This window comes from Mastomys coucha, unplaced genomic scaffold (genome assembly GCF_008632895.1).
Source record: "Mastomys coucha isolate ucsf_1 unplaced genomic scaffold, UCSF_Mcou_1 pScaffold5, whole genome shotgun sequence".
NCBI classification, from domain to species: domain Eukaryota; kingdom Metazoa; phylum Chordata; class Mammalia; order Rodentia; family Muridae; genus Mastomys; species Mastomys coucha.
The window spans coordinates 69603478-69616803 of record NW_022196911.1 but is presented as its reverse complement, the minus strand read 5'-3'; the positions used below and the strand labels follow the sequence as shown (position 1 = coordinate 69616803).

Below are 13326 nucleotides of genomic sequence, written 5' to 3'. Positions count from 1 at the left end.
TTTTTTTGTTTCTTTGTTTTTGTTTTGAGACAGGGTTTTTCTGAATAGCCCTGGCTGTCCTGGAATTCACTCTATAGACCAGGCTGGCCTTGAAGTTTGTTTTTTCTTTTGCTTATATATTACAGTTACTGATTTTGTGACCTATGGATTTTATGTATGTGTGTGGGTGCATGTATTCTTGCAAGTTTATATGATTCTTGCACTTTCCTTTTTGCCTGTTTGTTTTCTGAATACATAGAGGAAAATGAGGTATGGATTTGACTGGGTAGAGGGATAGTTGTCATGGAACTACTCTTAACATTACTCCAGTGCAGAGAGGGCTTCTTGTTAACTGTGATAATGTGTTTAACCACTGAAGCTTCTTTTCCAGCCCATGCCGTGGCTGTAATATTAGCCCTCCTAAAGATTCTTTTCACTCCAAGTTGGACATTTTTGTTTTGTTTTATTTTTTGCCCAAATTGCTCCTTTCATATACATCCTACATAAGTGTTATAGATAATAATCATTCTACCAACTCAACATTATGTAATATTGAAAATTTCTCTATGAAAATTAGTCCATCAGTTTAAATATCTCCTTCAGCCATGTTACCAGTACAAGGGCAAAATTCAACCAGATTTTCTGCTAAAATACCACACAATCAGTACCTAAACCATTTGTTAATATTCTTCCCTTCTGAAATGCATTGAGCTGTTGCTTCATAGTCTGCATCGCTCTCAGCATGACTGTCTTTCAGAGTCCTACTAAAATGGTTCTTTAACTTCTACTTACAGCATTCAGTCACTTTCATAGTCTAAAGTTACAAACTCTTCCATATTCCTAAAAAATTAACAAAATCAACCAACCCACAAACCAACCTACTAATCAATCAATCAATAACAACACTGTCCTGTTTTTCAAAGCAACATCTTACTCTCTGATACCAAGTTACATATTAGTTCCTTTTATGATGTTGTGATAATGTACCATGTCTGAGTCAAATTTCCATAAGAAGTTTATCTATATACAGATGTCAATACTCAGGTAACTAGATAGGAATTGATGTCATAAATCAAGAAATGTAATAATAAAGATGTAGAGGCTCACAGCCATTCATTGAACTGAGTACAAGGTCCCCAATGAAGGAGTTAGAGAAAGGACCAAAGGAGTTGAAGGGTGTGCAGCCCCTTAGGATGAATAACAATATGAACTAACTAGTACCCTCAGAGCTCCCAGGGACTCAGTCACCACCCAAGGATTATACATAGTGGGACAGATTGTTTTGACTGCATGTGTATAGTAGAGGATTGCAAAGTCCAGCATCAATGAGAGGAGAGGCCCTTGGCCCTGTGAAGATTCTGTGCCCCATTGTAGGGGAATGCCAGGGCCAGTAAGTGAAAGAGGGTGGCAAGCAGGGGGAGGGGGAGGCAAAAGGAGTTTGTCCTTGTTGTTTTTTCTTTTTTGTTTTTTTGGTTTTTTGGTCTTTTTTTTTTTTTAGGGGAAACTGGGAAAGGAGAAATCATATGACATATAAATAAAGAAAATATCTAAAAAAATGTAATAAAAGACAAAGGTCAGTCTTGGAAAGCACATAAAGAATTCATGGTACTTCATATTGGATTTTATTGCCACAGGACCCCACTTGAGGTTATCTTTTGGGCAATTAAGAACAACAGCAGGGAGTCCTAAAGGACGCTCTAGGATACTAATGGATATGTAGGGGCTAACAAAGGGATATAAAGTGATGAAATGGGCTAAGTTGGTTGCCACAAGAAGAGATAGATAGCCTAAGAATTAAATTCAACATAAATGGAAGTCTGATCCATGCTATCCTGATGCTAAGATTTTAAAAAGAATAGTGAATTTCTTCTTTCAGGAGTGGGAGAAAATTAAGAGAAACTGTATAATAATCACATATATGCCTCAGACATGGGTTCATATGTTTAAACTGTGTGATATGGGAGGTTGTTGAGCTCTACTTTCCAGGTGCAAAACAAATTAGGTTACCTTCTCTACTTGACTTTATATGAAGAAAAAAAATATATTGTATAAAATTTTTAAGTTCAAAATATAAAAATTCAAATAAATACAAGAATAGAATCCTTAAAAACTAAACTATTCACCTCTACCTCATTGCCTTATTAGTGGAGCAAAATTACAGCCCTTGGGCATAATAGAATTTCTAGGAAAATACAAAATTCAATGCTATAGTGACAGTTTTACAAAAGTTTATTTAGGGCAAGGCCATCTTGGAAAAGATTTCTTAGAAATGAAACCAAATTAGGATAAGGAGAACATTTAGATATAAACTTGTATGTAGTTTTCTATAGGAAACTATATGTGGGAGACATAATTATATGTCATGGATGATGAAATTTATGTCTGTTGTGAATATTGAAATTAGGTCATGAAGCTTATTTAAAAAATGAAACAACAGACAAAAAAGTCAGAACACAATTATCAGATCCCAGGATACATTTAATGAGGTATGGAATGGAGATGTCATTTAGAAAAATGTAACATAAGAGTTCTTGTGATAAGATTTTGTGCTATTTGTGAGTACATATTTGTACATTCCATCTCTGCCATTTTCTAGTCTAACCAGAAAACACTAGGTAGGAGAGAAAGAAGGCTAGATGGAAAAGGTGGTATGAATTTCTATAGAATACTTCTTGCTAATTAGAAGCATTGAGTTTCCTGGGACAATTTTGATCTTCTTCCTAGAATATGTCCAACCAGAAACCAGTCAGCAACAAGCAGAAAACAACAACAGCAGGAGTGGAGACAGCAGCAGCAGCAGGAGTAGCAGCAGCAGCAGCAGCAGTACCTGTAGGAGGAGCAGCAGCAACTGCATTCACTCTTGGGGGTCTAGCACTTTTATACTACTTGATTAATTTATAAAATCACCTGAAATGTAGTTATTATAGTCAAAAGGTAGTTTTCTTTTGAAGCACTCTTTTTAGGGCTCCCTTCATGTCTCTGTTCCTCAGGCTGTAGATGAAGGGGTTCAGCATGGGAGTCACCACAGTGTACATCATAGACATGACAGTGTCCTTTAGAGTAGAGTTATTAGCAGATGGACATAAGTAGAGGCCAATAATTGTCCCATAGAACAGTGACACCACAGACAGATGAGAACCACAAGTGGAGAAGACCTTGTGGATACCTCGAGTTGAAGGGACCTTGAGGATGGAGGAGATGATGCGTGCATAAGACACTATGATGAGTAGAAATGGAAGTATGACAACGAGCCCTCCTATGATCAATACCACCAACTCATTAATGTGAATATCAGAGCAGGCCAGCTTCAGGAGAGCAGACAGATCGCAGAAAAAATGGGGGATCACATTGTTATCACAGAAAGACAACCTAGTTAAGAGCAAAGTGTGCACCATGGCATGGGACGTGGTCAGAACCCAGGACAGCAGCACCAGACTCACACAGAGCTTGGGGCTCATGATGCTGGTGTAATGGAGAGGGAAGCAGATGGCCACATAGCGGTCATAGGCCATGGCCACAAGGAGGAAGCTCTCAAGGTCTCCAAAAAACAAAAAGAAGTACATTTGTGTCAGGCAGCCTGCATAGGGGATGGATGGAACTTGGCTCTGCATGTTCAGCAGCAACTTGGGCATTGTTACAGAGGAAAAGCAGAGATCAGAGAAGGACAAGTTGCTGAGGAACAAGTACATGGGCGTGTGGAGATGGGAGTCCAGTCTAATGACGACAATGATGATGAAGTTCCCCAGGACAGTGGTGAGGTACATGGCCAGGAACAGGACATAGAACAGGTGCTGGTGCTCTAGGGGGATGGGTAGGCCCAGGAGAATGAACTGAGAGATGGCAGTCTGGTTGTTTACAGTCATGATCTTTCTGTAATATCTGTAAGGGTAATAGTAGGCTACCTGTAATTATATAATAAAATGAACAAATATGGAAGACAAATGCTTTACAATAATCTCCTATTCATCAAATTATCTCTGTATTCCTAATACCTAGAATTTCTATAACAATAAATTCTTTGGTTTCTTATATGTGTTTCAATATTATATCCTTTAAATTCTACTCTTATCTGAAATACAAAATGTATTGGCTTTTCTCTTATTTCTGAGTTGGTTATGTGGCCTCAGTGATCATGACTTGGTTCACCTCTGTCAGTTTCTTGCATCTTAATGTTCCTGAGGCCCCAGTGAAGATTTTCTTACTTTGTGATTATAAATATTCAGCAATGAGAACTTCATGTAGTTGGATGGCTTACATTGTAAGTTAAGACTCAGGTTGAATTTCTTTCCACCTTATCCTCAGAACTCTGATTTGTAAGGATGAATTAATTTTCCCTAGAATGTGCTTCAGACCTTGTAAACACAGCAGATTCCAGACAAAACTCCCACATTCAGCCTCTTCCTACTCTTTCCCATCCTTCTTCACTCTTTCATATCACTCAAAGGAATCTATGATTCAAGCTGAAATCTGAGAGTTTTATTTCATCCATTCATTTCTTTCACTATTCATACTCCATTAATAAATGCTATAAATCTTGAAGTTCATATTTTCTTTATCCTAATTCTTACTAAGAAACTATTATCCCATTTGAACCATTGAATCAATGTCTCAATTCACTCTGTGATTCTAAAAGAGCTTTTTTTTTTTTTACTTACATTACATGCAAAGTTAAAATCAAATGATCCTTCCTTTCTAATGTATTGTTTCTTGGATTCTCAGTGCTTGGATGATAAAATATAAATTTCTTTCAGGGATACACTTCACATTGATATCCCTATGTTTCCATACCTCTACAGTCACATTTGTTCATACAAATACTCTGTATTATATTCTGTAGCTATGCTGGACTTTAGAGTATATTTTACAGTGCTTCACCTTTCACACTCCATCTGAGTGATGATTTTTTCTATTTTCTCACACTCTCCTGGATTACCATTTATATTTAAGTATCTCTGAATTTCTAAGCTAAATCTCCGAAGTCTGTGTAGAGTAGGTGAGAACTACTAGCTTTTTTCCCCACTGTGTCTGGTACTCATCCTACAGCACTCAATGCTTCACTCAGCTTCTTATAACTGACTTCAACAGATTGTAAACTCCACTCTGGAAAGGCATGTCTGCCTTTGTCCTGCAAGGGGGCATCCTACTTGTTGACTTCATTTACCCAATATATCATTAATATTATTAGCTGCATTTTACAGTAGAAAATTCAGTCATGTTATTTTCAAAGACACTAATGCTCTATGAAATTTGAGTCTCTACCACTGTTAATTCTTCCCTGACAAGAATTTCTTGGGTAGTCCTTTACTCCTAGTTTTGACTTTCTGTTATAATTTGCACACAGGTACAATATCATAGTCCTCTATGTTTGAGATTTACTCATGTTACCAAATCAAATGATACTCTGTACATCATTATACTTCAATCATGTGATGTCATTGATATCAGTATGCTAAGAAAAAATATGGTGACAGTTTTAGTAAGTGTGGAAATACTTCTATGCAAGTACTATGTGTGTTCCTTCTCCAATATGCATGCCCCAAGTTCTTACTAATTTTATGTGTTATCTCTGCTTGGTTCTTCTATTAATCACTATACAATTGGGTTAAAATTCACCTCAGTACACTTTGAGTGAGTGAAATCACCTGGCATAATGTGATGTCTTTATATACGTAACTGAAGGCATTGATGAGAAATCTGCAATCTTCCAAGGAAGAAAAGACTCTAGCTGCTGAGTTCCTTTAGTTTCAAGACTGTAGTTTCCAGGTGTGTCCTGGATATCAGTCCATGTACAGTTTTTAGATTGGCCAGTTTATAATCAAGAAATTTGATTTATTAAAAATTGACCTTAACTTAGACTTTCACTTACTATTATTTTCAACTTTTAAGCACACTTATATGTGGATATACTATGGCTGTTTTGGATTTTTGAGATAGTCTGACTTTAATATCAACTCACTATAGACTAAATCTGACAAAAGTAACATAAAGCCTTTCAGGAAGACTGACTGCTTATGTCTTCCCCTTAAAATGATGAATTCATCCTGATTAACAAATTCTATATTTCAGTTATCTGCAAACATTAAGGGAAGTAAAATATCTACTGCAAACTCAGATAGAGTTCATCTGAAGTTTGCTTCTCATATAACTGAGAAGATAACATTTCTAGTGTTGAGTGTGACTAGGAATCACAGATGATAAAGTTGATGTGAAAATGCTTCATGTTTTTCAGATCCATGAGAATCCATGTTCCCTGGCTACAGTTAACCTAAGAATCATCTGAGATGATGTCTTAAAAATTTAATGAGAGTGAGAACTCACTAGCACATTTATTAAGATGTCAATGTTACCCTTCAACTAAGATATTACAATTTTAATTCACACTCAAAGAAAGGGTATTGCTGTTTTAAATGGACTTAGCCACCTAAGAATATTAGTTTATTTAGAAAAATTGAAGTTCCACTTCTGATATGAAATTTACAGGTCATTAGTTTCTTCAGAAAAATTGAATGATATGACATAAATCTATTATTTTATTCAAATTTCTTCAGAAAACTTTAAAATAAAAAAAATTAAGAAGTCCTGCCTAACATCTGTGTGGATTAGAGAGCTGTTGTTACACCGAAGTGATAGTTGTTGGTAAGAATATAATGTGAAGTGATATTAATGAAAATTATCATCAAAATATATCTGGAAAACAGTAATTAACATGCTTGTAGAAGGTAGGAATACTTGAAAGACAGAGAGATATTGAACAGAGAAATATCAAATCTAAAACACCACACGGTAGAGCATCATCCAATCTGGGAAAACTAGACTGTACTCTTCAACTCACCTAGAATGTATTCAAGTGACTCTGAGACCTCAGCCTGAGATCCTATCCTCGTAGTAATTGCAGAACTGTGAAGTAGCATCTCTATGTTCATAATCTCTGTATTATCCCTGATCAGGTCTTCCACAATACCCAGCCCTGTGCCTGAGGGAACTTGCTCTCCAGGGTCCAGACCCTGGAATAACTCATTAAAGACACATTAATTAGCCAGAACAATTAAGAGTCCTGCAACTGTGAGTGATCCACTCACATCTGATGACATATGGCTCTGTTTATGGGAAGGTGGTACAGCATGGAACTCATAGGTTGATGGGTAGTCATTGATTCCATTGGGAGTTGACAGGTATCTTTCATGCCTAGAACATATTTTACAGAACGTTAAAGGTACAATTGGAAGATTCCTAAAGTACTTAAGAACAATACTCTGCATGATTTAAAATATATTAAAAGTATGATAATTCAAACTAGAATTCTCCAGATTTTGTGGAAGCATACTATGAGAACCACATGCTTTTAGGAAGATTCCCACATTACCCACTCTCCATACATCTTAACTTACTATAAAGAGGCCCTAGGAGAGATACACATGCTACTAACAAGTATCAGATGTACATTAGTCAATTTTCTATATATGTCAATAGATAAGAAAATCACTCCTTCATATCATGTTCAATTATTTTTTTGGTAAATGTATTTTAAAAGTCTATGGTTCCTTATTTTTTCCAGGTGAAACTTACCAGCTCTGTGTCCCACCATCATATTCCTACCATTTTTCACAGGTCCACAGATGACACACTAACTTCTGCTCTCAGTGCCTGTAGCACTTGGCTCTCATCATCTGGTTCAGATGCTGCAGAGATACTTTATATATTGTTATGCTGAAAATTTTCATTCCAGAGGAATCCATATATTTATTGGTCTTATAACCATTGGATTATATATTGCACTTACATTTGCATGAAAATACTATGTGGTATCTCTAAATTATTCAGTATTATAAGTTCTAACCTCTATTCTAGTTGTGCAAAAAATCCAAGACTTTCTTTATTAATGGGTATCATTCATCACACATAGAATAACAACTATGCTTTTTCTGTAATATTTTACAGCAGTATTATACTTTGTGATATGTTTCCTCAAACTCATGCATTGAGGGCTTTGTTGCAAATGCAGTATTCAGAGGGCTTTGCAGACATGATGGTATCTTTACAATCCTGACCCAGTCAAGAGATCTATCCAGTGATGAGTCACAATGTGATATCATTATGGAGAGACTAGAGAAACTAAGATGTAGCACATGTTTGGAGGAGATAGACCACAAGCATATTTTGTGGAGGACACTTGTTTCTGTTGCATCATCATCATCATCATCATCATCATCATCTCCTCTTTGTATGTGTGTGTGTGTGCATGTGTGCTCTCTCTGTGTCTGTCTCTCTGTCTCTGTCCTCTTTCTCTCCCTGTGCCTCTGTGCTTCCTGGTTGTCATGAGTTCAACAATTGTTTTCTTCCACATCCTTCTATTCATGTAGAACTTCAATATGAGGTCAGGAATGTTGTAAACCAAGTAGCCAAGGACAGAAACATCTGTAACCATGTCTAGAATAGCCTCGTCTTCTTCTCCTCCTCCTCCTTCTTCTCCTCCTCCTCCTCCTTCTCCTCCTTCTCCTCCTCCTTCTTCTTTGATTTTACTTTTTATTGGTTATTTTATTTATTTTTAATTGGATATTTTATTTATTTACATTACAAATGTTATCCCCTTTCCCAGTTCTGCCCCTCCCCCCAGAAACCTCCTATCCCATCTCACTCTCCTGTTTACATGAGGGTGCTCACCTACTCACCTACCTGCTCCCACTCATCACCCTGCCATTCCCCTACACATCAAGTTTTCACAGAACCAAGTGCCTCTCTTCCGCTTTTGCCCAACAAGACCATTATCTGCTACATATGCAGCTGGAGCCATGGGTCCTTCCTTGTGTACTCTTTGGTTGGTGGTTTAGTCCTTGGGAGCTCTGGGGGCGGTTCTGGCTGGTTGATATTGTTCTTCCTATGGAGTTGCAAACCCTTTCAACTCCCTCAGTCCTCTCTCTAACTCTTCCATTTGGGTTCCCATGCTTAGTCCAATGGTTGGCTGTGAGCATCCACCTCTGCATATGTCAGGCTCTGGCAGAGCCTCTCAACGAGAGACAGCTATAACAGGCTCCTGTCAGCAAGCACTCCTTGGCGATAGTATCTTGGTTTGGTGTCTATATATGGAATGGATACCTGGGTGGGGCAGTCTCTGGATGGCCTTTCTTTCACTATCTTCTCCACACTTTGTCTCCATATTTCCTTTAGATAGGAACAATTCTGTGTTAAAAATTTGGAGATGAATGTGTGGCCCCATCCTCTAACTGGGGGCCTTGCCTAACTACTGGACAGAATCTTTACAGATTCTCTTTCCCCTTTGTTGGACATTTCATCTAATGTCTTCCCTGTTGGGTCCTGTGAGCCTCTTGCATTCTTAGCATCTGGGACTTTCTGGTGTCTATCCCAAGTTCCCCATCCCCCATTTGTACACGCCTCTGTTCTAGTTCCTGACCCTCTGTATATCATCCCCATTTCTCCTCTCATACGAGATTCTGCCCCCTTTTCCTTCTTCCCTGTCCTCTCTTCCTCCCAAGTCCCCCCATCCTATACCTCCCATGAGTACTTTGTTCCCCCTTCTAAGGACTGAAGCATCCATACTTTGGTCTTTCTTCTTCTTGAGCTTCATATTGTCTGTTAGTTATATCTTGGGTATTCTGAACTTTTGGGCTAATATCCACTTATCAGTGACTGCATACTATGTGTGTCCTTTTGTAACTGGGTTACCTCACTCAGGAAGATATTTTCTAGTTCCATTCATTTGCCTAAGAATTACATAAATTCATTGTTTTTTATAGTTGAGAAGTACCCCATTGTGTAAATGCACCACATTTTCTGTATCTATTCCTCTTTTGAGGAAATTCTGGGTTTTTTCCAGCTTCTGACTATTATAAATAAGGCTACTATGAACATAGTGGAGGCTGTGTCCTTTTTATATGTTAGAGCATCTTTTGGGTATGTGCCCAGGAGTGGTATAGCTGGGTCCTCAGGTAGTACTATGTCCAGTTTTCTTAGGAACCTTCAGACTGATTTCCAGAATGGTTGGATCAGCTTGCAATCCTATCAACAATGGAGGAGGAGTGTTTCTCTTTTTCCACATCTTCTCCAGCATCTGCTGTCATCTGAGTTTTTGATCTTAGCCATTCTGACTGGTGTGAGTGGGAATCTCAGGGGTTTTTGATTTGAAATTCCCTGATGACTAAAGATATTGAACATTTATTTAGGTGCTTTGCAGCCATTTGGTATTCCTCAGTTGAGAATTCTTTGTTTATCTCTGTACCCCCTTTTTAAATAGGGTTATTTGGTTCTTTGGAGTCTAACTTTTTGAATTGTTTGTATATATTGGACATTATCCCTTTATTGGATGTAGGATTGGTAAAAATCTTTTCCCAATCTGTTACTTGCTGTTTTGTCCTATTGATAGTGTCTTTTGCCTTATTTCAGCTCTTTAGTCACAGTTGTGAAAACTGAGAAGTGGCTTAGACATTCCCCAGCAGAAGAGCACATACTTGGGAACTATATACAAGTTGTATAGTACTGTCTGTCTTCTGTCCCTAAAATTATTTTAGCCACAGGAGCAGAACCAGCTATATACTTTAATTGGGTGAAGTTGGGAGCACCTTACCTCCATCTTTCTGAATGTGTTTTTCAATATTTTCACTAAAACTTCTGGATCCTAGGGAAAGATGTCAACTCCCTAACCCTTATGCATATACTGAGTTCTGCTGTCCTTCTTAAGAGAATTAATTTAGAAAGTGAGGGAGTTAGACTGGGATGCTTTTTCTGTATATGAATATGTGTTGCATAATAACTGGAATATTTTACCTCTGTAGCATCAATTGGTAAAAAGCTTTTCAATAGCTTGGACTGTTTGTAGGTTTCCATTAGGCCCCTTTAAACAATCCCTTGATTAGATGTAACATATTCAGGGCACTGGAAGTTTCTTTACAAACTGAAGGTAATGTCCTATTCTTGAAAACAGTACTAAGATATCTCATGAAGAGTCAAATTGGTGCCAAACTAGAGCCTTTACACCTACTGAGTATTTTTATGGTACTAGAAGGTATTCTGTACAGAAATGGAGGAGAAAGGTAAACATGAACTCAGCTATAAACCCTTTGATCTACAACAGTAACCTGTCTACATGATATGCTGGTGTAAACGTGGCACAAAAGTTGCGAGAGTAACTAACCACTATTTATTTATTTGCTTGACTAAAGCCAATATAATAAGATAAAACAACCTTCACATCTAGGCTTCACAAGAGAACCCAACAGAAGGAAAAGAGCCCTGAGTATTACAGGCACAATAATCAGAGACCCACAGACTCAAAAATCACATACAAACACTAAACCTAAAGCTAAAATATAAACATAAAGAACCTGGTGCAGACTTGTGCTTTCCACATGCTTGTTGTTCAGTCTCTGTGAGTTCATATAAAACTTTGCTCCTTTGACTCAAAGGGCCTTGTTTTTCTGGTATTCTCCATCCCCTTTAGCTCTTACACTTTTTCTGTCTCCCTTTCTTTGGAGTTCCATTATATCTGAGGAGAGGGATTAGTTGGAAACATTGTATTTAGAGCTTTGTGTTCCAAGGACTCTCTGTTTATCGTCTGGCTATGAGTTACTGCATATATTCTTGTGTGCGACAGAAAGGAACTTCTCATGATCAGTGATCATGACTGAATAAGGCTCATCTAAGAGTGTAGCATAGTAAAATTAGGAACCTTTTTACTGTTATTTTTTCTTTTTTATATCAGTAGTATTTGGTTTTACCTTATGTATATTCAGGGTTCTCTAGAGTCACAGAGGTTATGGAATGTCTTTCTATATTGAGGGAATTTATTCTTGTGACTTACAGTCTTTACCTGTAGTCCAACTAACCCAATGGACTGCTGTGGATGGGAAGTCCAAGAATCTAGTATTTGCTCAGCCCCATGAAATTAGTTTAAACTGGTCTTCAGTAGAAGTAGGTTCCAACAGATGTGCTGGCCAGTAAGTGCAAGCAGTTGAAGAAAGTGAATCTTCCTTTTTCCAATGTCCTTATGTAGGCCTCCAGCAGGTGTGACCTAGATTAAAGGTATGTATCACCACACCTGGATCTGGGACTAGCTTTGTACCAGACTGACCTTGAAGTCAGAGATCTCCTTCCCTCAGTCTCCTGGGATTAAAGGCCAGTACTACCTTGCTGGGCCTAAGATTTTCATGGCCACTATGCCTCAAAATGTCTATGCCAAGATCCAGGTCAGAAACCTGTGTCTTTCAGCCTACAGATCTGAACCACAGGTGTGCTCTCCAATTCTGGATTGTAGTTCATTGCAGATATAGTCACTTTGACAACCAAGAATAGCCATTAAACCCTAGGGTGCAGGGAAGGCTTTGTTGGGTATGGGTTTGATCTTTGCAGTGGACTTTAAGCCAACTGAGAAGTTGGTTGTGTGCTGGCTGGTTTTTTATGTCAACTTGACAGAAACTGGAGTTATCGCAGAGAAAGGAGCCTCTCAAGGAAATACCTCCAAGAGATCCAGCTGTAAGGCATTTTCTCAATTAGTGATCAAGGGTGGAAGGGCCCATTGTGGGTGGTGCCATCCCTGGGCTGATAGTCCTGGGTTCTATAAGAAAGCAAGCTGAGCAAGCCAGGGGAAGCAAGCCAGTAAATGTCATCCTTCCATGGCCTCTGCCTCAGCTCCTGCTTCCTGCCAACTTGAGTTCCAGTCCTGACTTCTTTTGGTGATGAGCAGCAATGTGGAAAGTGTAATCTGACTAAATTCTTTCCTGTCCAACTTGCTTCTTGGTCATGATGTTTGTGCAGGAATACAAACCCTGAATAAGACGGTTGGTTACTCTCATAAATTCTTTGTTGCCTTTGCCCTAACAATATTTCAGAGAGAACAGATTGTTGGTAAAAGATTTTGTGGCAGGGTAGGCATGGGTGTTTCTTAGTTGGTAACCAGCAGAGTATCTCCTATACAAAGGACACTAGAGTGTGGGGTGAAGGCTCCATGGGGGCACCAGCTCAGTTTCTGTATTTTCAGTGAGTTGTGTGTTATCCCCAATAAAGGAGCCCCACTCTCGGTGTGCCAAGAGTAAGCCATTGTCTTGGTAACTGCCAGGACTGTTTGGAGATTTACGTGGGAATTTCTTGGGCAATCACTTATTTAAGTCGACTCCATGATATGAAACTTATGTCTGACACTGTTGTGGTTACCAGAAACTTGTGTCTATATAGACCAGAGAATTAAGATAAATTAAGTGATATTGTTCTACAAAAGCAATGTAGCAATCAAATGAGTTGTAACAATGTTCTGCTCTGTCTATTGATCAGATATATATATATATATACATATATACATATATATATGTGTATATATATGTATATATGTATATATATATA

The 13326-nt window shown here is 38.1% G+C and overlaps 2 protein-coding genes across 2 annotated transcripts in view; one reads left to right on the top strand and one right to left on the bottom strand.

Annotated features, from left to right (window-relative positions):
- LOC116077214 (olfactory receptor 1L4-like) overlaps nucleotides 1-2896 on the top strand; it is a 61224-nt gene extending 58328 nt beyond the window's left edge. The window contains exon 4 of the mRNA XM_031351592.1: nucleotides 2704-2896. The gene's annotated coding sequence lies outside the window, so the exon portion shown is untranslated. The remainder of the gene's footprint in view (nucleotides 1-2703) is intronic.
- A 10-nt stretch (nucleotides 2897-2906) lies between these two features.
- On the bottom strand, nucleotides 2907-3842 carry LOC116077219 (olfactory receptor 1468-like). The gene has a single exon (XM_031351602.1). The coding sequence runs from the start codon at nucleotides 3840-3842 to the stop codon at nucleotides 2907-2909; it is 936 nt and encodes a 311-aa protein (XP_031207462.1).
- Between the last annotated feature and the right edge of the window lie 9484 nt (nucleotides 3843-13326).

Coding starts and splice junctions, on each gene's coding strand:
- LOC116077219 (XM_031351602.1), bottom strand. CDS start 3,842: ATGACTGTAAACAACCAGACTGCCATCTCTCAGTTCATTCTCCTGGGC.